This window comes from Vulpes lagopus, chromosome 1, assembly GCF_018345385.1.
Source record: "Vulpes lagopus strain Blue_001 chromosome 1, ASM1834538v1, whole genome shotgun sequence".
NCBI lineage: Eukaryota > Metazoa > Chordata > Mammalia > Carnivora > Canidae > Vulpes > Vulpes lagopus.
The window spans coordinates 62,404,393-62,432,184 of NC_054824.1; the positions used below are offsets into that span (position 1 = coordinate 62,404,393).

A 27,792-nucleotide genomic window follows, 5' to 3' on the forward strand; every position below is an offset into this window, starting at 1 on the left:
GTTGAATGACTGGATGGGGAAAGGAAGGATCAGTATAATCTGGAGAGGAGATATAGAGGCTGGAAGGACAGACAAGATTTCGGGAGGTTGTGCACAAAAGAAGAGCCTAGGATGGGGACGCCTGGGTGGCTCAGTGGTTGGGTGCCTGCCTTCTGCTCAGGGTGTGATCCTGGGGTCCCGGGATCGAGTCCCACATCCAGCTCCCCACGGGGAGTCTGCTTCTCCCTCTGCCTGTGTCTCTGCCTCTCTCTCTCTGTGTCTCCCATGAATAAATAAAATCTTTAAAAAAAAAAAAAAAAAGAAGGCCCAGGATGCAGCAGTGACGAGAATGGCCTCCTCCTCGTGGTATGCCATCATCTTCACATTTCTCCACAACCTCTGATGCTTTCTTGGTTTGGTTTTCTTCCCACTGGAATTGCACCCCCCGGGGGGCAGGGGCCATGTCCGTCTTGGCCACTGTGCTACCCTGGAAGCCTGGCGTAACGCTTGGCATACACGGGGGCGCTACATCCACATTCACTGAATAAATGAGAGAATGGCGTCATCCAAAGGGAACCGTGAAGTGGCAGAGGACCCAGGAAGCCAGGTCGGGCAGGTCCCGGCAGGTTCAGGCAGGTTTGGCTTGGGGTAAGGAGCAGTAGTGAAGAACTACGGGGCACCTGGTGGGGAGGGAAAGGGCTTGTAGGATGATGGGACAGCAGGGAGCTGCAGCATCAGGCTGGCAGAGGGGAGGGGGGTTAGAATTCGGTGACCGACCAGAGGCAGGGGAAGGATGGAGACCCTGCAGCGATTAGCCTGCTTGGAGCAGTGGTGGGGTGGGGAGGAGGCTGGGAGGAGGAGGCCTGCCACCGTGGCCCAACGCAAGTGCTACAGGGCCAGCCGCACTGGCCTCTTTCGTTCATTCTTTCTTCCTTCCTTCCTTTCTTTTCCATTTTTTAAGATTTTATTTATTCATGAGAGACACAGAGAGAGGCAGAGACACAGGCAGAGGGAGAAGCAGGCTCCATGAAGGTAGCCTGACGTGGGACTCAATCCCAGGACCCCAGGATCATGCCCTGAGCCGAAGGCAGATCCTCATCTGCCAAGCCACCCAGGTGCCCCTCTTGGCCTGTTTCTAACTCCCTTCTAAAGTGGGAAAGCTGGGGAGCAGACACAGTTTGGGAGGACACTGAGTCAGACCTGATCTGTGTTGCATTGCTAGTATAGCCAGACAGCTCAGTGGAGAGCAAGCTAGAGAGAAACGGATGTTGAGGACTCCCGGGGAGGTACTGGCCGCAAGTGGAGGAGCAGATGAGCCTACTCCTTAAACAAGCAGAGCAGTGTTTGAGACCATCCTTAGCTGGGTGGGTCAGGGGGAGGAGCCAGCAAAGACAAGGGAAGCCAAGAAGTAGGATAGCAAGGAAAGGAGAGCAATGTAAAAGCCCCCTTCTGAAGGAAGGGGCAGCCAACAAAGTTACACATGGGAGGCAAAGGCTGGGTTGGATTCCACTGAGGGCCCCATCCTAGAGGAGCACCTGCCTGTTGGCCTCTGGCCCTAGCTGGGAGAGCCAGGGGTGCCAAGTTGGGTGGCTTCCGTGTTCAGGTAGGGTTTGCTGCCTGTCCCACCAAGGCATTCCTGGGCACATGCCCTCAACCTCATTTGTGGCAGACTGCCAGTTGTCCTCCAAATCCATTCTCTTGGTCTTTCCATGGTGACATAGCTGCCAAATTTTACCTAGACACTCAGCTAAACCCACATTTCCTCACTTCCCTTGCAATTTGGTGGAGCCAATGGCTGGGATGGGGCAGCTTCTGGGGCTTGAGATCTCCTTTACATATGCCTCCCCTGTCCTCCTTCCCCTGGGCTGGAATGCGGGCCCAGTGGATAGGGTTGCAGTCACCTGCCATCACATGGATGTGAGCAGCAGGTGAGGCGATGAAGGAGCCATGTCATAAGGCACTTGACATCATCAGGCCACCAAGCCAGCCTAGACCACCTACTCAGACTTTCATAGAAGGCATATGTTTCTGTCTTAAACCCCTATGTTTTGGGGACTTTACGGGACTCTACAGCCAACTCCTATTGGAACAGACCATTTAATCCAGTAGAAATACCACCTTAGATCAACCCAAAAGTTGTTCCAGCCCATAATTACCAGGGCTTCCACAGGACAGTGAAAGGGGCCACAGGCATTTCCCCCGACAAGATCCCCACTCTCCTCGTACCAGGAAATCCTTAGTCTCCTTTATGATCTGCTACAGAACCATATTTCGAAATCCTTCACAAATAATTTTGTCCCTTTATCTATTTCATCAAGGAATGGACAAGAACTGTGACTAGCAGCCTCAGCCTACCTCCCCATCACCCTTTCTGTGTCACTGGTTCTATTTCTAGCCCCTTTTCCTCCCATCCACAGGCCAATGACAGCGTGGTTATGTTATAGGAATCACTTTGCACACAGTAGCACACAGTGCATTTGAGGAAGGAACAGAAGCAAGTATGGTTGTGAAGCAACACAAAAGGTAAAAAGCATGAGCTTGGAGGGAGAATGCTGGGTGCAGACTACAGCTCCAGGACTCAGTGGGCCATGTGGACTACAGTAAGCCATTGAGCTCCCTGGGCCTCCTCATTCTCAACTGGAAATGGGGAGGGGGCAGTAAGAAAATCTACTATTGAGATAACTGTGAGGAGTAAATGAGTCAATACATGTAAAACAGTGATTGACAAGGGTTATCAATTAGTATTAGTTTTGTTTTTTAAGATTTTATCTATTTATTCATGAGAGACACAGAGAGAGGCAGAAGCACAGGCAGAGGGAGAAGCAGGCTCCATGTAGGAAGCCCAATGTGGGACTTGATCCGGGTCTCCAGGATCACACCCCAGGCTGCAGGCGGCGCCAAACCACTGTGCCACCGGGGCTGCCCTTTTCTGTTACTTTAAAAATTACATACAAAACTAATACTGGGGCACCTGGGTGGCTCACTGGTTAAGCATCTGCCTTTGGCTCAGGTCATGATCCCGGGTCCTGAGATCAAGTCCCACATCGGGCTCCCTGCAAGGAGCCTGCTTCTCCCTCTCCCTGTGTCTCTGCCTCTCTCTGTGTGTGTCTATGAATAAATAAATAAAATCTTTAAAAAAAATAAATAAAGCTTCAGAAGGAAATTAAAAAAAAATAAAGCAACAGAAAAAAGAAAAGCCTGGCAATGGAATAACATTGTAATATGCCACAGTTACAGTTCTCATTAAACCATCATTATCCCATTTTATAGAAACTGTTTGGTAGTTTAGGGATGTGCCCAAGGTTTCACAGCTGGTCAGTTGTGTGGCCATAAATACAAATGTCAGCAATCTTTGTACTAATGAATCACATGGCCCTCTTAGAGCAACTTCAGGATTCTAGAAAAACAAAGTTCAAGAATGTCAGTTCCTTTTACACTGTTTCCCGAGAAGACCAGGCCATTTCATTCCTGGTTTCTCAGTTTTCACTGGCTACCATTTAACTTCCCCTTGGTCAGAAACAGAGGAGCCCCCAGAGGCCAGACTGGGGTCTACCGACCCAGGAGGTGAGGCTGAGGAAGGGATGTGCTCATCAGTAATTAGCAAAGGGACTGTGGTACACTTAGGAGCCATGAACACTGCAGTGTGTGGATCTTATTTTGATCTTGATTCTAGCAAGCCAACTATTAAAAACAAACATGTTTGGGACAACTGGAAAAATCTGAATATGAACTGGATATTAAGGGATACAGATGAAATCTCTGTTCATTTGTTAAGTATGATATTGACATGGTGGTTATGTTAAAAAAAAAAAAGCTATCAACCCACATAAATCTGCCCCCACAGCACAAAAAACTAAGTCTTGACAAAGGTACAAATGTAATTCAGTGAAGGAAAAGCAGCTTTTCAACAAAAGGAGCTGGATCAATTGGACATTTACAGGCAAAAGCGGTGAACTCAGTGGTGCCCCTGGTGGAGGTGGAGGACATGATGATCATGGGCAAAAAGCCCAACCCCAAGTGCGTCTTCACCTATGTGCAGTCGCTCTACAACCACTTGCCCTGTGGGAAGAATTGTGTAGCCTCCCTGTGCGCACGGCCCACCTGCGGCAAGCTGCACCCACCATCCAGGCACCATCCCCTCCCTGTGCGCCTGCCCACTGCTGCCCTGTCTGTCGCGACACCCTCCCCTGCATACATATGCTGCGTTTTGATAAATTATTGGTTTTCAAAAAAAAAAAATCTCACATCTTAAATAAAAATGTACTCAAAATAGATTAAGGATTAAAACATAAATTTATAAAAATGTTACCAAACAAACAGAAAAAGACTTTTGGGGAGCCAGGGCTGGGTGAAGAGTTTTTAGATCTGAAACTAAAAATACCCAGAAAAGAAAACACTGATAAATCGGTCTTCAAAATTAAAATCTTTTTGCTCTGCCGAAGATCCCATGGAGAGAACACGAGGATAAGCTGCGGAGTGGGGAAGTGTGTCTGTAAACCACACACCTGACAGAGTTCTTGTATCTAGAGTAAAGAAATCTCAGAACAAAGAAACAATCCAGTGAGAAAATGGGCAAAATACTCAAATGGATTCCACCAGATAGCAAATAGGCACATCTCACCATTAGAAAAATACAAGTTAAAGTCACAATGAGATATTATTATTGCACATCTGTCAGAATGGCTAAAGCAACCAAAAATAGTAATACTAAATATTGGTGAGGATGTGGGGAAACTGGATTACTCATACATTGCTAGCAGGAATGAAGATGGTACAGCTACTCTGGGAAAGAGGTTCCCTCTTAACATTAAACCTGCAGTTAACAGAGGACCTAGCAGTCACATTCTTGGATGTGAATTGCAGAGAAACGAAAGTTATGTTTACATAAAAACTGATACACAAATGTGCATAGCCGCTTTATTCATGATAGGCCAAAACTGAAAACAGCCTGAGGTTCCTCAGAGTGTGAATGGTTAAACACACTGTGGTACATCCATACCATGAAATACGACTCAGCCAAAAAACCCAAAGGAACTACCGACACACAACCTGGATGGCTCTTACTCATGCTGAGTGAAAAAACCCAACTTTGTAAGGTTCTAATTTTGATTCCATTTATATTAACAATCATTTTTTTTTTTAAAGTAAACTCTATGTCTAACATGGGGCTCAAACTCATGACCCTTGAGATCAAGCGTTGCATGCTCCACCAGCTGAGCCAGCCGGGTGCCCCCATTTCAATTAACAATCTGTAAATACAATTATAAAGATGGAGAACAGAAGAGTGGCTGTCAGGGATTATGGAGAGACAGTACGAGGAAGGTGCTGGCAGTGATAGAAATGTTCTTTATCTTGATTGTGGCAGTTGTTACATGAATCCACACATGACAAAACTGTACAGAACTGTGCACACACAGAGGACAAGGTGAATCCAAGTAAGCTCTGTGGGTTGTACCAATGCCAGTCTCCTGGGTTTGACACTGCATCTGTTATACAAGATGCTACCGCTGGGGGACCCTGGGCCAAAGGTACATGGGACTTTGGGGGGGGGGGGGCGCAACATCCTGTCAATCTGTAACTTCAAAATTAGAAAAAAAAGGTCTCAGAGAGAGATGTAGGATGACCTATTTACAGACTAAATGACACAGTTTTGGGTTTACTTTAAAACTCCAGGAAGAGAGGCATGTGGGTGGCTCAGTTGGTTAATGGTTCTCTGACTCTGTTTCTGAACAGATTGTGATCTCAGGGTCGTGAGATTGAGCCCCCCACCCCCACTCAACTTGTGCTCTCTTTCTCAAATATATAAAATCTTAAAAAAAACAAAAACTCCAGGAAGAAAAAAATAAAGGAAAAAAAGTGGGAGAAATCGATGAAACAGAATTAAAAAGATGTTGCTCAGTGTTGAAGCTGGGGTGAAGGATATACAAGGAAAACATACATACTTTCTCATTCTGTATTTGAAAAGTTCCAGTGTAGAAAGTTTTATATAGTTCCCAGGGATACTTAGTCCAACAGAAGGACTAAACTTTTATCTGTCTGCAGTCTTATTCATTCTTGTGACTTCTGAATACAAATTAAGTTCAAAGTACATCATTCTGTTTCATTTGCAAAGTTTTTATTATGATCTTTTATTGAGAACTCATAAATCACATTCTTAAATCTGGCTCTGTTTACTACTTTTTCCCTCTGAGAAGTCTCCCAAAGTTATAAAAAATAGAAATTTATAAATATACGTTGAAAATTATGCACAGTTTTTACACAACAATAGTCGGGTCAGCCTTTCAACCTTTCTAATCATCTCCCTGGGGCTCTCATCCAGAATTACTCAACAGCCCAAGTGGCAGCTCTGTCCCAAACCCACCTCTCCCCTCAGCATCGTGGCATTGGGCTGGTGCTGCTTTTGGACAGTAGTGGTGAAAGAGGAACCGCAGATGTGCTGACTGGGGTGGCTCTTTCTGCTCCCTGGCAGAAGAAGAGAAGAGCAAACTGGAAAGGTCTCAGCCCTGTATCTGCCAGGGTTCAAACCTGGGCCTGTAAACTCAGCTGGCCAAGAACTGCCAGGAGCCGGATCACAAACTCAGCAAAGGCCCACTCTGACTCCAGTCCAGTAGGAGGGTTTCAGGCCACTACAAACCTGAAAAAATGCTCCGTAGCTGGAGAATCCAAACATCTCCCGGGCATGCCTCGGGGACTGAGGAGTGGCTCTTTGCCTTCAGGCAATGGGATTGAGGGCCCTAGAGCAACTGTGAGGCCAGAGGATGTCTAGTTTTTCAAGTTTTCAGTCACCTACAGCATGGAAGATGAGAAGAGGACTCTGGAAGCAGAGCATCAGGAAAGTTCAGTATGGCCCTGAGGACACTAACCCAGGGAACAACTTGTTTATCCTGTGTGAACTTCCAGGAATCACAGGCATTTTTCTTCTTTGGACTTGGTTTTTAAATCTCTTCCTTTGGAGACCAGCCAAAGGGGATCAACTTACCCAACATCTTCCTTAACATTTGGGTTTTTTGTTTTTGTTTTTGTTTTTTTGTTTTTGGTTTAGGGTACATCAGGATGAAGTCTTCTCTCCCCAGAGAGGAAAAGAGGTGGAACAGATTCAGACCTGCTTCCAGAAGAACACCCTGGCTTGGCCTGCAGGCTCTTCTCAGCCCACTTGCACCATAAGGTAGGACCATGCATGGCCTTCTGTCCGCAATGGACTTTTGGCAGAATGGCCAGGCCCATCCCTCAAAATCTCATTCTCCACCCCCACTCCCCACCATCAAATCTTCTTCCTGTTGTTTAAAATTGGTGATTCCTCTACAAGTCACAGTATCAAATATCCACTGATTTAGGCTCTTGTCCAAGAAAACTTCTTTTCCTGGGATGAGGCAGGACTTAGTTGGCAGTTCCCAAGCACACATCCCACAGAGGGACAGGACAGTCAGGGATAAATCCCTCAGGAGAGCACGCTACCCTACAAGTGCTGATGACAGAGTCAGTGCTGCCCTTAAGTGTCACTCTCCTCTGTGTTTAACATCATCTGTGCAGACCTGTCTTCTAGAGTTCAAGGAAATAAAGTCCTGACACAACGGAAGTACTGGCTGCTCCTGTGCCCCACAGTTTCACCAGGTTGATTAACAAAGTCTGATCGTTACCATCATGCCTTCCTCCACCCAAATATCCAGTGAAAACAGGTAATCTTCATATGGAGTTTGCTATCAAAATCATGCTCAGTCGCACCCTGCTGCCTTAGCTTGACCATGAGGAGGCCACCCTCTCTGCTTCCCTCCAGCGGCTTTAACTGCCCCCAGGAGAGTGGTGTCTGCGTCTCTGTACAAGGCAGGCTTCCTTCTCGGCTCACGAGAGGGACCTAGAAAGAAGAGGAATCCATGGAGCCTGCCTGGTGGGGGCCCCACCTGCTCTCCTTCTCCCTAGAGGGGGACTCTAGGGAACCCTAGGGTGGTGAGGGCTGGTCCCTGGGCTGCAGGACACTCAACTTCTTTCCAACAAGAGGTATATATAGGGGATGAGTGAGAAGAGGGAAAAGGAAAAGAGGAGCTTTCCCCAAGGCTCAGACCCACTGGGGAGCCTCTCTTTTTTGCCAGGGAGCAGAAAAAACCGCATCGGTTGGCCAGAGAAGCCTCTCCGCACCCAGCCTCCAACTCACTTCTTCCTGCGAATCTTGGGTTTCTTCACAGGTCGCAGATAGGGGTTATCAATGACGGTCTCTTCCCCATTCCGGCTTCCTGATAAGGAGGGGTTCTGCTGCAGGACAGAGGTGTTCTCCTTCTCGGCTCCAGAATCATCCTTTGAGCAAAACCCGAAATAAAGCAAAATACCAATGGCATAAGGAAAGAGATCATGCCCATAATAAGAACTACTATTAGCATCCCTTTCGTCAAGAAATTAGAAGCCTAGAGACCACTTTCTTTCTAATGTATCTAACTCTGTCCAAAGAAATGAGCAGGGGCCAGCTATCAGAGGAAGATGAGACCAACAGCTTGGACACGGGGGAACAGAGATCACCAAACTGTGAAACTCTTGAAAAGGCAAGGGCATGAGTTAGGATAGAGCCCTAGCAGGGGCAGGGAGTCAGGGATGAACATTTAGATGCTCAAGGAGGAAACCCAGCCTATAGGAAGATAAAGAAAAAGAGAAGTGACCCATGATGTTTTGCAGGACACAGGGCCAGAACAAATCATGTGCACAGGGCATCTCCTGGACCAAACTGAATGCAAATCATAATTGATCTCCCCCAGATTCTCAAATATCTGGTACCTGCAACAGGTACCAACGATCATATTGCAGCAGACGCCAGACATTTCTTGAGCCCTGAGGGTTCCCACCAGGGCAAAGGCAGCACGAAGGTGCCAACACAGGAATGCCAACGATAATCCCCATCTGTGACCTGTGGGTCAGCTCTTCCACTGTTTGCTTTTTGAGGAAAGTGATTTGGAAGAAAAGTTTATAGGTTTACATATATTCAACATGATCTCGATTAAAACATTTTTTAACTATAAAGTGTGTACACATAGTAAAAATAGGTTGAAATATTAAAAACAGATTCTGGGAATATGCATGATTGATTCTCCTTTCCTTATTATACTCTCTTCCATTTTCCAAGTTATTTAAAATGAGCAGAAGCTGCAGGGTAAGGTGGAGAAAAATCACATCAAGGACCTGGCCCAGAAGCTCAGGCCAGGCTTGAGGGACTGGAAGTGACCAGAAGAAGCTGTCTGGGCTGCGCCCCCTGGTGACTGGTCACTGAGATTCCCATTCCGTAACTGAGGCAAAAGAGGACCTGACCTCAACCAGGAGATTCTGTGGTCAAAAGACAGCAGGGTAGAGGATACTGTGATTGGATGACATGAATGACAGGCTCTCCCACAGGGACAGCAGGCCTAGGACAGGGACTCCAGTCTCAGGCTTAGTGAGCTTCAAGAAACCCTTCAGATTCTGCTGCATGCCCATCCCCGCCCCACCAATTCTGTTCTCCCTCCAAACCCAGCTCCATCCAGGGTCCCTGTGCTTTGCCTCCCCAAAACCTGATTCAGTGGGATCACAACGTGACCTACAGTTGTTGTGGACTTTCTAGAGGTTCTCTTGAAAACAAGTGCCCCAATGTCAACCTCGCTCATGCCAGGCACGGGGTCTGACCATGATCGAACCTGCCTGGGATTTCTGGCTCCCAATCTTTCTGAAGTTCTTAATGGCTTATTTAGTAACTCACCCCCTGCTCCCCTATTGTCCTTTCTCTATTGGAAGATCCCTGTCTTGAAGTTACTGAAAGCTCATTTCAACCATGCCTGAAGTGTTTCCTGAGATAATAAGGATGGAAAGGCCAACCAGGGGCACAGAAAGGCCAGCCCTGGAACCTCTGCCGGAGGGCACTAGGCTCCCTCCACTCGGCTCACTTGTCTCACAAGGCCAGGATGTGGGTCCCGAGTCATGGGACAACAGCTTCTCTTCTCCCAAGTAGAGCTGGAAATGTCACTTGCTTGTCTCTTTCAGGGACAGGCAGCCTTGAGATAGGGATAGGAGTGGATAAAAGTAAAGTACCAAACTAACTGAGATTTGCTTCTAAAAGTCTGTCGGGAGCTCCCGGGGTGAGCTTTGGTGAGCCCCACGTACCCTGGGGTGACTGCAGCGCCTCACAGTGTCCAACACTGTTTCTCTGCACTGACCGCGTGCACCCCTCCGCCCTCACCTCTCTCCTGACCCCCAGGCTCGCACTGCCACCTGCTCACTCCACATCTCCACCTGGCATCCAGGAGGTGCTTCAAAGCTCCATGCCAGAAACTGAACTCCAGCCCAGCCCGAGTGCCATCTCTAACCTTCCAGCTGTTTAAGACAAAGCGTCCTCCTCGCTTTTCTTTCTCAGACCTCCTACATCCAAACTGTTAGGATAACTTCTTGGCCTGACTTTCAAAGTATAGGTAGGATCTGAGCACCTCCACTCTCTCGAGTGCAGACACCCTGCTGGACCCACTGGATCTCTTGTTAAGACTACCGCAGCAGCCAGCAGGCCACCCCACTAGTCCGGGTCCCTCTGCTGTTCCACACCCTCCCCTGACACCCATCTCACCCCGTTACAAGCCAGTTTCCAAAAGCTGCCTGCAGGGTCCGATCTAACCCGCCCTCCGCCCTCTGCCTCTCTTCCCCTGCTGCCCTCCACCATGGCCCGACTCACCTCTGTGTTGTTCCTCAGGGCCTCTGCACTGGCTGTCCCTTTCCAGAATGCTCTTCCCCACATAGCCACATGGCTCACTTGCTCACTTTCTTCAAGTCTCTTGTCAAATGTCTCCTTCTCTGTGATATCTACCCTGACCACCCTATTTAAAACCGAAACTTCCATCTTTTACCCTGGATCTTGTCCTGCCCGGTCCCCTTGCCCCGACAATAGCATCTGCATCTTTAATGTACTGTGAATGATTTATTTACATATCACGTTTATTGGTGTTCCCCTACTGCCAACACACAGGCTTCCAAAAGGCAGATGTTTCGTTTGCTCTGTTCACCGAGGTATCCCAAGCACCCAGAACAGTATCTGGCACATACAGGGACTGAATCAATACTGGCTGAGTAAATGAATGGTCCTTTGTTCATAAAAGAACAAAAGTTTAGACTGCTATTGTCTGCAGGAGGCAGCTAGTGCAAATACACAAGGGGAAAAAATGCTCTTATACACTAATTCAAAATGAATAGCCCCTTTATATGTTCAAGTAGATGGAGAAACAGGAACCAGGTTAAACAAAGTAACCACCTAGCAACAGTCCTTGAAAGACATGCTGCCACTGCTAAGTGGAAGAAAAATTTAAAGTACCTGCTGTTTAATTCACTGTAATGACATCTGTAAACCATAGATAGAAAAGACAAATGTCTATATTGTGGTTTATGTATTATAGTTACATTCCACAGTTATATCCATACAGTGGAACACGATGAAACCATAAGGAGGGCTAAAGAAGCTTCTGACCTCTACATACAGAATGCTCACCAAGATATATCAATAAAGGAAAACAAAGGGAGAGTGGTCTGTGATTTGCTATTTGTGTTAAAAATGAGGAAATTGCATCTTTAGAAGGATACATGAGACTGGTGATACTGGTGGCTTTGTAGGAGGGAAAGTGGATGACAGGGAACAAGGAAGGGATAAAGACTTTTGGCCATACATTTCTTTCTACACGGTAAATTCTGAAACAGGATTCTATTTGTCATTCATACAGAATAATACAAATAAATCCAATCAATTGTATATCAAGTGTTGCTAGAATCCTTTGCTTGAGGTCTTTTTATATTTATTTATTTACTTTTAATAGAAGAGCAGGTGGTCATACAGCCTAAAACGGTGGGAGGCTGGGGGAGGGGAGCATACAATGGGTGCCAGGAGCTGCCAGGCACCTGATGTCCGTTGCTGGGTTAGCTGCTCCTATTCTTGCTTGTATTCGTGAGGACACAGATTCAGATGTTAGGGTCTGCAAGCCCGGTCACGTTATCTGGAAAGCAGAGCCAGGCCAGCGTGACTCTGAGGGTCGGGTATTCCTACTCTTTGCCGTCTGGCTTGGCCTCTCAGTGCCCTGGAGCCCCACTAGCGGCTCCAAGGTCCTGCAGCCTGGGTTCATTCACGGCCACGACCTCGCCTGGGTCATCACCTGGGGTGTCAGGTAACACATCTGCAGGCCATTTAGCTACTTGGTACTTACAAAGGGATGGTAGTTTTGCTTAGAAGAGTCCTCCTTTTCATAAGGTGAACCTCATCTTAGTCCATGACCCAATCACCATATCTCAGACCAAATTAACTGAGTCCAACACGGAAGTGTAGAATAACAAGTTCCTCTGCTTTAGGTAAAGCCATGGGCTTCCAGCCCTAATTCTGAAAGGAATAATCCAACATTAAAGAAACCTGTGTTCAAGCAAGGAGGCCTGTCGGCAAATAATAAAAGACAGCAGAGGCAACTTTCCACCCCCATACTGGGGCTGCTGGCTGCCACCTGCTGCATGGACCTTGGAGAACACCCAGAATGCTTGGTTCAACTGCAACCACCAAGGCATCCTTTGCTTCAAAGCCAGGGCTGGTCTTAAAGGATGGATGAATATGGTAAGTGGACCATAGGGCCCTGCAGGCCTTAAAGGCGTCTGAGTGTCTCACAGTTCTGTGGCTGTACTTGGCACTTTCTCACAATGATGCAGGAACAAGAGTGGGGTCTTATATTTGTATGTGCTGAGTACAACCCATTGATAACCAGATGAGAACATCCACGAGTTATGACGGGCACATCTCACCCACCTCTATCCCTGTGCCCACGCACTCTATCTCCTCCCCTGGGAATGAAATGCCCATAACAAGGCCAACCCCTCCACCATGCCCTGTCCCCTAGATCCCTTACCTCTCACCTACCAAAGACCATCAATCCAAAATGTTTCTTTCTCTCCTGCATCCTCTTTTCCTCTCTACCAGATCATTCCCATCAGCATACTGACATCCTGTTATTTCTTTTATCTTAAAGAAACAAACAAAAATAAAAACGCCTCTCTTAACGCCTTAACGTCCCCTCTTTGGCCACCACTCCATTTTTCTCCTTCCCTTTACAGCAAAATTCCTTGAAACAATTGTCTATAGGAGTGCTGCCCAACAGAACTTTCTGCAATGGCATGTATTCACGTCTACACTGCTCCATATGGTAGCCACCAGCCATAGGTAGCTATCTGAAAGGTGGATGGTGTGACTATGAAACTAAGAATTTGGGGATCCCTGGGTGGCTCAGCGGTTTAGCACCTGCCTTTGGCCCAGGGCGCGATCCTGGAGTCCCGGGATCGAGTCCCATGTCAGGCTCCCGGCATGGAGCCTGCTTCTCCCTCCTCCTGTGTCTCTGCCTCTCTCTCTCTCTGTCTAAAATAAATAAATAAATAAACAAACAAACAAACAAATAAAAATAAATCTTTAAAAAAAAAGAAACTAAGAATTTTCCGTTTTATCTCAATTATATTAGTTTATTTTTTAAATTTCTTTTTAAGATTTTATTTTTAAGTAATCTCTACACCCAACATGGGTCTTGAATTCATAGCCCTGAGATCAAGAGTCACACATTCCACCAACTGAGCCTGCTGGGCACCCCTAATTTCAGTTTAAATGGACACATGTGCCTACTGTAACAGCACAAGTCTATACTTATGAAGCCCAATTCCTCTTCTCCTTTTTATCCTTACCCACTCCCAAGGTGCTCACCCCATCTCATGGTTTTAAACACGATCGACATATTGGTGACTCCCTAAGTTGCATCTTTAGCCCTAATGGCTTCTCAAACTCCAACTCTCCAACTCTCCAACTCATATATGCATCTCTCCACCTGACACCACCACCACCTGGATGTCTAATAAGCATCTCAGGCTTCCCTGTTTAACGGGAACTCCTGTCCCTCCACCATCCACCTGGCCCACCCAGGGGTTCCCTATCTCGGCTGAAGGCAACTCCACCTTTCCTGTTGTTCAGGCAAAATGCCTGGCATTCCTCTTTGGCGCGCGCTCTCGCGCTCTCTCTCTCTCTCTCTCTCGTATCTCACACCCACACCATTGCTTGGCTCTGCTCTGAAAATAGTGTAAAATCTGACCAAATTATCTATCTGGCCACATCTCATTGTCTTCGCTTCTACACCCTCAGTTTACTGCAGAGCCTCCTAAGATGTCTCTGCTGCTGCTTCTGCCCTTACCTTCTGCAGTCTACTCTCAACTCGACTGACCTTGTCAATAAACCTACATCAGATCCCAACCTTCCTCTGCTCAGAATTCCCAATAGCTCCCACCTTACTGAGAAAAAGCCGCCATGTTTAATATGGGCTTTAAGATGTTCATGTCACCTTGGGAGCTTTGCTGTCCTTTACTACAACAGCTCCCACCTCAGGGCCTCTGCATCTCCTATGCCCTCTGCAAGGAATGCTCTCCTCCCAGATATGTACAAACCTTGTTCCCTTCAGGTCTTCCCTCAAATGTCACCTTCTCAGTCACCCTATCTAGTACCACATCCTCTCATACCCATATTACTTCCTATCTCCTAATTTATCATTTTTCCGTAGTGACACAAGGGCAGGAAGTTTTGTCTATTTTGTCTCCTACTAATTCCCCAGTACTCAAAATTGCTTGGCTCCAGCAGATACTTGTTTGATACTTGGTGAATGGATGAATGAAGCCCCAGGACGTGGACTTGTCTCTCACCCAAGAGATCATGTCACACTTGGATCATCATGAGCCCGTCACACAAGCCCAGAGACCCAGGGTAGGTGGTGTCTACTTCACAGGGTGACAGGCTGAGGGCAGCAGGGGTGAGTTTTGGGGGTACTGTGAAGCAGGCAGAAGGCAGGACCCACCGTGCTGATATGAAGAGGAAGGTTCTCTGTGTCTGTCTGCTCATCCTGCTCCGAGGAATCCGTCTCTTCCATCTGTTGCATCTCCAGCTCCGACGGGAGAAGTGCTGTCAGGTAGGGGATGGTGAAAGGCCTGGCAGCGATCACTGGGAAGTTGGAAGAGAGGCACCATTCCAGTTACAGCATCCTTGCAGCTGCCCAACAGCCTTACAACAGAGTCGTGAGCAGCAACGAACAACAGTCATGGTGACGCGCTCTCAACACTCAATCACAGGTCAAGTGACATCCTACACGTTATCTGTAATCCTTGCCTCCACCCTATTAAGTACAACTGCCAGCCTCATCTTACAGATGAGGACCCAGGCATAGAGCAACCTCGTCAAGCACAAAGAAACTGGCAGAGTGGCATCTCAATTTGGGCAATCCGACTTCAGAGCCCACTTTTACAAGTATAACTAAACTCAGAACTGGGGCTGAATCTTCACAGAGTATCAGCTTAGTGATCCTAGACCCCGCTCAGCCTCATTTCTTGAGCTCGGATATTGATCTCTTCAGCCTAAAGGACTGAAGTCCAAATACTGGACTTGAAAACTCTCTGGATGCAAGTTATATATCCACCGAACTAGAGGGCACTTCAGGTGAGTAAGCATTCCAGTTCTTCCAAAAAGCACAGATTAAGAGAAAAAATTATTAATAAAACAAAAAACCAGGGGCACCCAGGTGGCTCAGTCAGTCAAGTGGCTATCCTGATCCCAGGGTCCTGGATTAAGCCCAGCATAGGGCTCCCTGCCCAGCGGGGAGCCTGCTTCTCCCTCTGCCTCTCCCCCTGCTTGTGCTTGTTCTCTCTCTCTGTCAAATAAATAAAATCTTAAAAAAAAAATATTAAAAGAAAGAAATCATCTACATATACTTCTATAGCAAAATGTGATTAGCAGGAGACACTGAGATTATTTTTGCTAAGGCTCTGATGTAGGGTCCTGTATTCAGAAAGAGCTAAGCCAAATTCTATCTACCAGCTGTGTGACTTGGAGCAAATGACTTCATTTCTTTTCTCTAAAAGCCTCAGCTTCCTATAATGGTGGTGGTAACAGTTCCTAACTCATAGGTTCACGAGAGGGTAAGGCGTGTGATTAGTACAGTGTCTGGCACTTATGAACTGTTAGTAGCTCTTACTCCAGGCCCAGGCACACAGTGAGCACTCAATAGGGCCCGGCTGAATGAATCAGTCACCCAAACCAATCTCTCTCACTCACATCTGAAAAAACTGAGGCCTACGGAGATGAAGTAATGTGGGCATGCTGTGAAATGGTACCACTGCGATGAGAAATTCAGTGACATAGAACCTATGAAAGGACATCATGAAAGGCAAAGACTGGGGGGTGTTCTGTAACTGCCCTGCCCTCCTACTACCAGGGCTGCCACTTCTACTGCCCAGGGTCAGTCATCCTCAAGGTAGCTGAACCTCAATCTCAAACAGCCAATCCCAAGAGAGGCCATAACATTTTACAGTCACCAGTTAGGGACAGGGCCTGAAGACCTGGGAAAAGGAGCCAGAAATGTGAAGAATAAGCTGCCCCAAGACAAGGACAGAGCTTTCATTTCTTCCTACCGTACTAAAAGGGAAGATAGTGCAATTATTTCAAATGACAAGGCAGGGTACACCGAGGGGAGAGATTCTCACATGGAAACGTGCTGACGTCGTCTTTGAAAAGACTCTGGGTCTCGCCTGTTTTCGCCATAAAGCGGGTGAGCGCACGCTCCACATCTCGTCTCTGGGATGCAGCCTTCTCTCGCAGGACCTGGTAGTCTGACACAGGCTCGCGGTACGTCTGTAAGGAGAACAGCAGAGACACTAGAGTAATACCAATGGATCATTCTTGCTGTTGTGATGTCCTTTCACCCTCTCAATGACCCACTGACATTATCTGGAGCCGAGATCCCCAAGAGCAGTGGAAAGGCAGAAAGAAAATTCTGTAACTATCCCTAATATTTATTTTTAAGTTAAAAGTTAAGAAAGGCACAGATATTTACTATAGTGATTGCCCCTGGCCTTCAGGTAATTTCTGGGACAGCTGGTCTCAGGCATAAGAAATACACCCCAAAGGAAGAGTGGGAATCCTCCACTCCGACCCAGGAAAGCCTTGACAGGGGGCACCAATTCCACCGTTGTAATGTGACATCCTGCAGTATGTGAGCAGCTGCTTAAGTATCGGCTTGCTTTCTTTTCTTTTCTTTTTTTTTAAAGATTTTATTTATTTATTCATGAGGGCCACAGAGAGAGGCAGACACATAGGCAGAGGGAGAAGCAGGCTCCCTATGGGGAGCCTGATGTGTGATTCGATCCCTACGGGGAGTCTGATGTGGGACTCGACCTGAGCCAAAGGCAGATGGTCAACCACTGAGCCACCCAGGTGCCTTCAGCTTGCTTTCTTAAACCCAACTTTTGCAAAGTGGATACACTGTCCCAAAGGAGTCCCTCCAAGAAACACAGACTGAGGATATTAATGTAAAAGCAAGTTGAACAAGAAAATGGTGGGCTGACACTCCTCTGGCTCCTAATTATGAGCTCTTCGGCAATCAGGTCACGAAGTGTAAGAGAACCCAGATCTCATGAGGATGAGAACTTAGCTACAACATTTTAAACTGTAACGGTAAACTGACATTTTAAACATGACCAAAAAAGCAACTACTCTTCATGATACAGAAACTAGATTTTTTTTTTGTTGAAGATTTTATTTATTTATTCATGAGAGACAGAGAGAGACGCAGAGACACAGGCAGAGGGAGAAGCAGGCTCCGTGCAGAAAGCCCCACATGGGACTCGATCCTGGGTCTCCAGGATCATGCCCTGGGCTGAAGGCAGCGCTAAACTGCTAAGCCACCGGGGCTGCCCTGCTAAGCCACAGGGGCTGCCCGAAACTAGATTTTTGAAAGCAGCACTAGAACCACTTGGCAGTATCTACTAAAGCTAAACACACGCATCCCCGATGGCCTAGCCATCCCACCCCTGGGTATATGTTCAACAGAATGCAAACATATGTGCACTAAAAGACATTAATGGGTTGAACCATATGTATATAATTATGAGTATCTGACAGTTGTTGATTTACAAAAATTGTAGTTCCCATGGTTTAACCTAAGCTAGAATGTTCACAGCAGTGCCATTTGTGTAGGCCAAAACCTAGATTAGCTCAAATGCCAAAAGATTATATATATGTTGAATAAACTTCAACTACATGCAGCAGCATGGAGGAATCTCAAAAATATAATGTTGAGTGAGAGAAGCCACATAGTTTATATAAAATACAACAATAGACAAAAGAATTTATGGTGATAAAAATTAGATTGCCTTTGGGAGCTAGTCACTGAAGAGGAATAGGCACCTTTAGGAATGCTAGTTTATGGTGGTGGTGGTGTTTTTTAAAGATTTTATTATTATTATTTTTTAAAGATTTTATTTATTTACTCATGAGAGACACAGAGAGAGAGAGGGGGGCAGAGACACAGGCAGAGGGAGAAGCAGGCTCCATGCAGGGAGCCCAATATGGGACTCGATCCCAGGTCCCCAGGATCACGCCCTGGGCTGAAGGGAGATGCTCAACCGCTGAGCCACCCAGGGATCCCTAAAGATTTTATTTTATTTATTTATTTTTTTAAAGATTTTATTTATTTGTTCATGATAGACAGATGGAGAGAGAGAGAGAGAGAGAGAGAGAAGCAGGCTCCATGTTGGGAGCCTGATGCAGGACTCGATCCGAGGACTCCAGGATCATGCCCTGGGCCAAAGGCAGGCACTGAACCACTGAGCCACTCAGGGATCCCCTAAAGATTTTATTTTTAAGCAATCTCTGCACCCAACGTGTGGCTTCCTTCCCTGGGGATCAAAAGTCACATCCTCAGGGTGCCAGGGTGGTTCAGTTGGTTAAGTGTCTTCGGGTCCTGGGATTGAGTCCTGCATCAGCTCCCTGCTTGGTGGGGAATCTGCTTCTCCTTCTGCCCCTCCCCCATTTGTGGTTTCTCTCTTTTTATTTTTTAAATTTATTTATTAATGAGAGACAGAGAGAGAGAGAGAGAGAGAGAGAGAGAGAGAGAGAGAGAGAGAGCGGCAGAGACACAGGCAGTGGGAGAACAGGCTCCATGCAAGGAGCCTGACGTGGGACTCGATCCCGGGTCCCCAGGATCAGGCCCTGGGCCGAAGGTGGCACTAAACCGCTAGGCCACCGGAGCTGCCCGGTTTCTCTCTTTTAAACAAATAAATAAAATCTTAAAAAAATAAGTTGTTACTCTTTGCACTCCACGTATGAGTCATTTAAAAAAAAGTAAAAGTCACATCCTCCACTGACTGAGCCAGCCCGGTGCCCCCATGGCTTTTTGTTTTTCTTTTGTTTTTTAGCTCTGGGTGCTAGTTCAATGTATATGTACACTTAGAAAAAAATTCATCAAACTGTACACTTATTATCATGCTTTTCTGTGTGTGATTTTTTTTTAAAGTTTACTAAAAAAAAAAAAAAGAGGTATTGGAAATATTTGGAAATATTCCCACTGTTTTTAATGTTAATTCAAACGTGTCACCTAAATGTAAGTTCCCCTATCTATACTTAAACACAGAAACAGGATTTTCAGACTTGTTTAAAATCTTTTCCAAATAAGCTTTGCACAGTGGCAGTACCGTAGCCAATGGGGTTTATCTGAGCATGATTATTGCTAATTAAAATCTTACCCAAATAAAAAATTTAGGTGGATTGTGAATATACTTGTCAAAAACATTAAAATGCAAGATCTTATAATTATTTTTAGGACAACTGTTTGGGATGCCTGTGTGGCTCAGTGGTTGAGCATCTGCCTTCAGCTCGGGGCATGATCCCGGAGTCCCAGAATCGAGTCTCACATCGGGCTCCCTGCAGGGAGCCTGCTTCTCCCTCTGCCTATGTCTCTGCTTCTCTCTGTGTCTCTCGTGAATAAATAAATAAAATCTTAAAAAAAAAAAAAGAAAAAGACAACTGTTTGACCTTCAAGAATCTGGAAATGTAAAAGTTTTACAAAGGGTGCCTGGGTGGCTCAGTCAGCTAAGCATCTGCCTTTGGCTCAGGTCATGATCCCAGACTCCCGGGATTGAGACACACATCGGGCTCCCTGCTTAGTCTGCTAAGTCTAAGTCTGCTTTTCCCTTTCCCTCTGCTCCTTTCCTTCACTTGTGCTCTCTTTCATTCTCTCTCCCAAATAAATATAACCTTTTTAAAGATTATTTGTTTATTCAGTGCATTTCTGTTGTTCGAGGCCACCTAGTTTGTAGCACTTTGTTATAGCAGGCAGCCCTAGGACACTAACACAGAGCCCACTGGTCAAGGACAATGGCTGTGTTGCAATGGTGGGTGACCATCTATTCCTGAGGTATACACAAATGTCCTAGAGGACTTGCCCCAACAGCCTGCCTGATGGCCACATTTGCACCAGTACATGGGGTGGAGGGGAGGACAAAGAAAGTGTGGAAAACCCCTGGGCACACCACATCTTCCCCAGGGAAGGTGAAACTGCTAGTCTGGCAAACTGAGAATACATCTGAACCATGGAGAACATAATTCTCCTCTACCAGATTGTGTATCAATGAGGACAGAAATTCTGAGTTCTGAACCACCCTTTTACCAACAAACTTTTGGACTCGAGTCTGACAGTTGATAGGAAATGAATACTTTTGCATTAGTCACAGCCCCCAGTGTGGCCCCATCACTCACCGGAGTTTTGATATAGGTGTGGGGGTCAGGGAACTCAGGGAAGTGGCTGGGGATGTGTGGCGGGTGGGGTCGGTTCTGGCCAGCAGTGAGGGCCTTGGGGGTCACCGGCTGGTTGGTCACTGGAGCTGCAACAGAGTTACAACCTGTTACTCCTACATCCAAGGCTGTGGGTCTCTACCCCTTCCCTCCTTTCCTTGAAGTAAATGCCAGACCTCCATGTTCTCTGTACAAGCACTTTGTATTTCTATCAATAAAGGTCCTTTAATGGCTTGAGGACCTGAGGAGGTCACCCCTGCAATGCTCAGCCCTGTTGGATGACCTAGGGGGACAGTACCACATACCACCATCTGCCTGCACGCTTCTCAGGTAGGTGAATGGGGGGCTGTGACAAGGTAACTACATAGGGGAGCATGCCGAAGAGCTAAGGAAATTGAGTGGGCTAGTAGTTTTTTTTCCATAGAACCCAGATGACAAACACTGAGCGAGGCAGGGTAGGTCAGTGTGGGCTAAGGGAAATAAGGAGGGATTAAAAATAGCCCTTTCCAATGCTACCCCGAGAGAATTTCTTAAAAAGGTGCCAGCGTGAAAAGAGTGCTGAGAAAAAAATCTAGTATATTCTCCCCAAGGTCCTACAAGCAACAACTAGGTACTCTCAAGTCAAGTTTATGGCCTCAGTTTATCGAAGGCAGAGGTCATCAAACTTTTTGTGTCAAGGGACAGAGTAAATATTTCAGGTTTTGCCAGCCATACAGCCTGTCACAACCACTTAACTCTGCCATTATAACATGAAAGCCACCATGGATAACAGGTAAATATGGCTGTGTTCCAATAAAATGTTATTTACATAAACAGGCAGTAGGCCACATTAGACCTACAGGCCATAGGTTACTTGACTGAAGACTGAGGCCTTTCACATTTTTCAAACAGTCCTCTTCTGGGGTTGAGGCACAGGAGCCACAGCAATACCTCAGACATGGGTTACCTCTCTGGTAACTAAACTTCACACCCCCATCCTATTAACCTAAATGAAGATCATATTGCAGGTAGCCCATAATGGGAAGGAGCTACAAACCCATCCCAGGCCTATTCAATGTGCATTCATCCCACAACTATTAGTTGAGTGCTTACTTAGTTGCCTCAGTTCAAAGTCACTTACGGGCAGTGATGACCATCCTCTGAGACCGCTTTGCATAAGCAGGGAGAGTGTCCACATTGAAACCTAAGAAACAGGAGAGCAAGAATCACTGCCCAGACGACTGGCAATCGAACACGGAGTGGGGAGTAATACTGCAGCGAAAGAGTTTTGAGGGCTCTGCTGCCACTCAAAAGCAGCTCCAGCAGAATCAATCCCCCAACAGGAAAGTAGGAGGTCTCTTCAATGGGTTCAGAGGAGCCCCCTTTCAGGGAACCCTCTCTCCAGCTAAAAGCAAACCTGGAGACTCACAAGGGAACTCAAGAACATTCAGTGGATGTGGCTGACTCTTGGAGACTATTCTTTCTCTCGGAACTCCACTTTAGCCACACCAGAGGTTTGGAAACTGGGGGTGTACTCACCCATCTCGACAAGTGTGACCACGATATCTGACAGTGTGGGCTGTGTCCTGGCTGTGTGCTCACAGTAGGACTTGGCACTCCTCCCAATTTCTGAAATGTCTAGAAAAGGGTCAAAGGCATAATGTCTTATTCTCAGTTCCCAAAGAGCAAAGTATAGAATTATTAACATAAGAGCCAGCAATTCTGCTCTTAGAAATATACCCAAGTGAACTGAAAACAGATCGTTGCACACCAATGTTCAATGCAGTATTATTCACAATAGCAAAGGTGGGAACAAGCCAGTGCTCATCAACAGATGAATGGCTAAACAAAATGTGGTTTGCACATATGATGGAACGTGATCCAGCCTTCAAAAGGAATGAAATTCTGATACAGGCTACAACAGGGACAAACTTTGAAAATGTTACCCCAAGTGAAATAAGTCAGCCACAGAAAGTCAAATATTTTCAGATGCCACTTATATTTCAGGCACCAAGAAAAAAGAAAATTGATAGAGACAAAAAGTGGATTAGAGGATCTAATCCCACTAGGAGCTTGGGTGGGGCCGGGGGGTGGTGGTGGATGGAGAATTAGCATTATGGATATAGTGTTTCTGTTTAGATGAAGAAAAAGTTCTGAAAATGGCTACTATTAATAGTCATTCAATATTGTGAATATAGGGGCACCTAGATGGGTCAGTTAGTTAAGTGTCTGCTTTCAGCTCAGGTCCTGATCCCAAGGTCCTAGGATCAAGCCCGCATCAAGCTCCCTGCTCAGCTGAAAGCCTGCTTCTCCCTCTCCCTCTGCTGCTTCCCCTGCTTATGCTCTCTGTCAAATAAATAAAATCTTTAAAAGAAAAATATTGTGACTGTATTTAATGCCACTGAATTGTTCACTAAAAAAAGGGGGAGGAGGAACAAGTTTTTGTTTCTTCGGCCTGAAGCTGAATTTCTATTTAAGAGTTATTGGGGTGTGTGTGTGATCCTTGGGTGGCTCAGTGGTTTAGCGCCTGCCTTTGGCCCAGGGCGTGATCCTGGAGTCCCGGGATTGACATCCACATTGGGCTCCCTGCATGGAGCCTGCTTTTCCCTCTGCCTGTGTCTCTGCCTCTCTCTCTGTGTCTCTCATGAATAAATAAATATCTTTTAAAAAAAAGTTATTGGGGTGCCTGGATGGTTCAGCCGGTGGAACATGCGATTCTTGATCCGGGGGTTATAAGTTCAAGCCCCATGTTGGGAGTAGAGATTAGTTAAGAATAAAATTTTTTTAAAAAAGTTATGCCAAAGTTCTTCAGGTAGGGGATCCTTGGGTGGCTCAGCGGTCTGGCACCTGCTTTCGGCCCAGGGCGTGATCCTGGGGTCCCAGGATCGAGTCCTGCATCGGGCTCCCTGTATGGAGCCTGCTTCTCCCTCTGCCTTTCTCTCTCTCTCTCTGTCTCTGTCTCTCATGAATAAATAAATAAAATCTTAAAAAAAAAAAAGTTCTTCAGGGAAAGAGGAGGTATGAAGCTCTGAAACTGTGCTGAATTTTACATACAGAAAAGCCTTTTTCTGAGGATAGGTCCACAGATTTCATCAGATGCAAAAGGAGCCCCAAAATGTAAGGATCTCCTGCTCTAGAGGCCCTAATGGTTCGGAAGTTAAGAGCAAGTGGTGACTGAGAGGGAAGGGTATCAAACTGAAGACCCACCACCAACTCACCAAGACCCACCATCAACTCGTCGCTACCCTGGGCAAGTCACTAGTACTGGCTCCCATACAGGAAAATGGTGGGCAGCATCTGTTTACTGTGGGAAAAATTTAATTAGAATCCTGGTATAGAATGTCTTAGAAATAGCCAAGTGTCAGTTAAAGTATCTTCACCCATTTGGCTTTTTTTATTTCTTTTCTTAGTAGGTCCTAGGATTTCAAAGGACATGTATAAGAAATGTAGAAAATAGTATTCAGAGACTTTGCTCTGAACCCAGTTTAAGATTGGAGTCCCTAGAAACCAAGCGACTGTAGGCAATAAGCACAAAAACTCTGCCTCATGCTTATAACTAACACAAATCCTAAAACTTTGATACCCAGAGCTCTTAACAACATGGAGCTGCTCAAGCCTGAGTAAGACCTCAGCCTAAGCCATCTATCCTTGGTATTCCTTGGAATGAAGTGGCACTTTTTTTTTTTTTTTAAAGATTTTGTTTATTTATTTATTCATGAGAGACACAGAGAAAGGCAGAGACACAGGCAGAGGGAGAAGCAGGCTCCCTGTGGGTAGCACGATGTGGGACTCGATCCCAGGATCCTGGGATCACGACCTGAGCCAAAAGTTGATGCTCAACCACTGAAAAAAGCAGCTCCAGCAGATGCTTAAGAGGAAACACTTAGGTGCCTTGGAGTGGCAGACTTTTATACCATTTTCAAGCCTCTTAGTTTCAATATTCACAGCTTTCCAACACAACTATCTCAGCTCTATCCCGCTTGGTGGCAACTATTTCTTCTGAGAGAAAAAAGGCCTTTTGTCCAGTGGTATCAGAAATAATTGCCTCAATCATGAGGATCTTTAAACTCTGAATTCCAAGATTTTTTTCAAAAACTGAATTCTGTTGGGAACTATTAGTCCATTCTTTTTTTTTTATTAGTCCATTCTTTGAGGACAAAAGTTCTCAAAGTGGGGCCTGGGAGTCCTCAGGCAGCCCTGAGATCCTTTCCAGAGTCCACAGACCAAAACTATGTTTATAATTAAGTGAAGACATTCTTTGACTTTTTTACTCATTGTCTCATGTAGTTTTCCAGAGGTTACATGGGCTATGATGATATCATGGCTCTGAGGGATAATAGAATGTGGGCTCATATATGTTTATATTTAAATTTTTTCAATTTTCTTTTTCTTTTTTTTTAAGATTTTATTTATTTATTCATGAGAGAGAGAGAGAGAGGCAGAGACACAGGCAGAGGGAGAAGCAGGCTCCATGCAGGGAGCCCGACGTGGGACTCGATCCTAGGTCCTCAGGATCACGCCCTGGGCTGAAGGCAGCACTAAACTGCTGAGCCACTCGGGCTGCCCTCAATTTTCTAATGTGGCAAAAATCGCTCTATATAAAGCCCATGTAGACAAAACTCCTCAGGATCCTCAATATTTAAGAATCTAAATAGGTTCTAAGATCAAAACATTTGAGATCATTGCTTTAGGAAAACATTTGGTATTTAAAAGTTCCAAACAAACAAAATAATAAAAAATAAAAAAATAAAAGTTCCAAACACCAGCTGCAGAGAGCCACCTCACCTCAGACCACGTCCTTCCTGGGGCAGCCCACATCGAGTGTCCGATCAAGAACTGAGTACAAATGCAAGGCCCTTTCAGCCTGATGTGGTGTACTCTGAAGGGCAACAGGTGCTCCAGAGGTCCCCACTGAGTCAGTCAATTCTTTATTTGGCCTGAACTGCAGTTAATCTCCCCCCTGCCTAAAGCTTTCTCTCACTTTGATTTGTGTTGATCCCTCAAAAGACAAGTTAAGTAAGCCCATCTCTCATCCCATGCTACTTTCCACCACCCTGCCATGCTGCCACTGCCACCACCACTAATAAAACCCAAGCAGGGAAATACACTGTATATGCAGAAAAGCCTGTGTGAGACCATTCTAGGCTTCTCCAACTCAACGTGTTTCCTCTTAAGCATTTTTTTTTCCGTTCTATAAAACTTATTTACTCTCCCTCTTTGTATCACATATTATAGCATTTGATTATCCAATATATAGCATCTATTCATGGGACTTGATCATGACTCTGCAACAAAACTATAACTTCTGGAATATAGAGAACAAGCAGCAACAACAGCACTTATAAACCATCAAGAGGTTACCAGGTTCCTAATATCAAGTGTTTTACACATGCACCTCACTTATCCTCACAACTCCAGGAGATACAAATTATTGTCCTACTTCACAAATAAGGAAATTGAGGTTCAGGAGGTTTAGCAAGTTGTTCAAGCTATTAAGTGGCAGAGCGATGACTTACACCCACGTCCATCTGATTCTAAAGCCTGAAAGTCACTTTACTATGTTGTTCTTTTTCCTAAATCCTCTTTAACACTATCAGAGTGCAAGACACAGAACAGATGTTTGGTTGACTCGAAAAGGAGCTATTGTTTCCTGGTACTTACAGCTCTGCAGCATCTCTGTCAATGTTTCCACGGATGCTTTTTCAGCACTCTCGAACCCTGCCTCTGTCAACAAGGAGCTCACGACCACTTGAAGGGTTCGCCTCCGGGCCAGATGGTAGTTATCAGCAGGGTTAGTGGATTGTTTACTTCCTGATCTCTGCGATTCAGCACCCCATTAAAAAAAATTAATTCACCCACAGGACAAGAATGCAATCCAACAGTTCACATATCGTCAATGGCAAGCAAAAGTTCTTTCGCTAAATATGTATTTATCAGTGCTTAATAAAATATGGTAGCCCCTGGTGTTAAGATTTATAAATCCTGGCCAACTGAGTAATCATCGAGTACCCAAGGGGTTCTAAATACTAAGGAGCTACCTAAAACTTAAGATTCTAATAAGTTTTCTTACTTTTTTAGCAGATTATCAAAATATATAGCTGAAAAAACATGCATGATGGGATTGAATTCACATCCATTTCCCAAAAAAAAAAAAAAAAAGGCCTTTCTCTTGTTCCTCGCATCTCCACACTCTGTCACTACAAAGAAAAATTAAAACAGCACCACACGATGCTGGGCATAGGAAGGCAAAGGGCAACCGCTCAGAAAAGTACGAAAGCTAAATTATTCTGAAACGGGAATCCCTCCTAACTCAGGCTGGCCAATAAGAAGGCGAAGCCGGTCTCCCCGAGCCAATCAGGAGGTGTTCCGGGTTCCCAACCCCCAACAGCGGAGGAGCCAATCAGTACACCGGTCCACCAACTCAGGAGGCCGCAGCCAAGTCCCGAGGAGGGGGGCATTTACGGCCTGAAAGACGCTCCTCCACCCGGAGCTCATGGTGGGGCTGGATTTCTGGCTGCGAGCCTGTTGCCCACACTAGGGGGAAGTTACAGAATGCCCAGACTCTCTCGGCTTCCGCCCCGCGCCTCCCGCCCTTACCGTTCCGGAGCCACCGGCCCCGGCAGTGGCCGCCGTGTCGGCCATCTTGCTCTGGCGTACTGTGCGCGAGCGCAGGGCAGGATGGGACTTGTAGTCGCCGAGCGGGGAGGGGCGGGGAGAGGCGGGGAGGGGGCGGGGCGGCGCGCACCCCTCGGAGCTCTCCGAAGCCCAGGCGGGTTGCGGGGGGCGGGGGGACGGCGGTGTTTGAGGATCGCGGCTCACGTGACCTACAGTGAGTGGTAGGTTCTTGGGGCCCCGGTGTGCCTCGGGATCGGCTAGGAAGATGCGCCCTCGGGTTTCGCACCTGTTTCTAGAGGAGGTCGTTTCTCCTGCAGAGCACATCCCTGGGGCGCTCCAAACTTGCCTGTTGTTAGCAACACCTTTGGCTGCGTCCCGCTCGGTCCCAGGGACTCCCTCTCCGGGGAAGGGGCCTGGGACTCTCTGTTGTGAAGCTCTGCAGGTGATTATCCTGAGCGAGTAATTTTGGGAAACCTTCCTCTGCGCGCACCGGCCCCGCAGCCCGCCAACGTCCACCTGCACCTAGAGCCTAGACCGGCTAGCCCAGGCCCTCCGCTGCATGCCGATGCCTTCTCGCCCTCGATCCGCAGCTATTTGCGCGCGAGTCGGGA

General features: G+C 46.4%; 2 protein-coding genes and 1 pseudogene across 9 annotated transcripts in view; 2 read left to right on the plus strand and 1 right to left on the minus strand.

Annotated features, from left to right (window-relative positions):
* Positions 1–6,074: 6,074 nt before the first annotated feature.
* Positions 6,075–27,220, minus strand: TAF8 (TATA-box binding protein associated factor 8). Of its 8 annotated transcripts, none has more exons than XM_041768862.1 (9): positions 27,164–27,220; positions 26,228–26,384; positions 22,106–22,204; positions 21,708–21,770; positions 20,552–20,676; positions 16,501–16,648; positions 14,823–14,965; positions 8,129–8,268; positions 6,075–7,831 (listed from the first exon to the last, which is right to left on the minus strand). In XM_041768862.1, exons 1-9 carry the CDS (start codon positions 27,206–27,208, stop codon positions 7,819–7,821), a joined length of 933 nt encoding a protein of 310 aa, XP_041624796.1. In that variant the 5' UTR covers positions 27,209–27,220; the 3' UTR covers positions 6,075–7,818. The 8 variants fall into 8 exon arrangements, 5 of the variants coding, with proteins under 5 accessions (XP_041624796.1, XP_041624806.1, XP_041624827.1 ...); XR_005989886.1 differs by lacking the exon at positions 6,075–7,831 and adding an exon at positions 12,165–12,961 and having other exon boundaries at positions 8,133–11,957; XM_041768893.1 differs by lacking the exon at positions 6,075–7,831 and adding an exon at positions 12,860–12,961 and having other exon boundaries at positions 8,133–12,334.
* On the plus strand, positions 19,468–19,648 carry LOC121474643 (annotated as a pseudogene).
* Positions 27,221–27,320: 100 nt separating the features above from the next.
* CCND3 (cyclin D3) overlaps positions 27,321–27,792 on the plus strand; it is a 96,271-nt gene continuing 95,799 nt past the window's right edge. The window contains exon 1 of the mRNA XM_041769602.1: positions 27,321–27,402. The gene's annotated coding sequence lies outside the window, so the exon portion shown is untranslated. The remainder of the gene's footprint in view (positions 27,403–27,792) is intronic.

Coding starts and splice junctions, on each gene's coding strand:
- TAF8 (XM_041768862.1), bottom strand. CDS start 27,208: ATGGCCGACACGGCGGCCACTGCCGGGGCCGGTGGCTCCGGAACG. Junction 22,205..26,227: donor GACAGAGATGCTGCAGAGCT/GTAAGTACCAGG, acceptor ACCCTTTTCTAG/ACATTTCAGAAATTGGGAGG. Junction 20,677..21,707: donor GAGGATGGTCATCACTGCCC/GTAAGTGACTTT, acceptor ACTCTGTTGCAG/CTCCAGTGACCAACCAGCCG.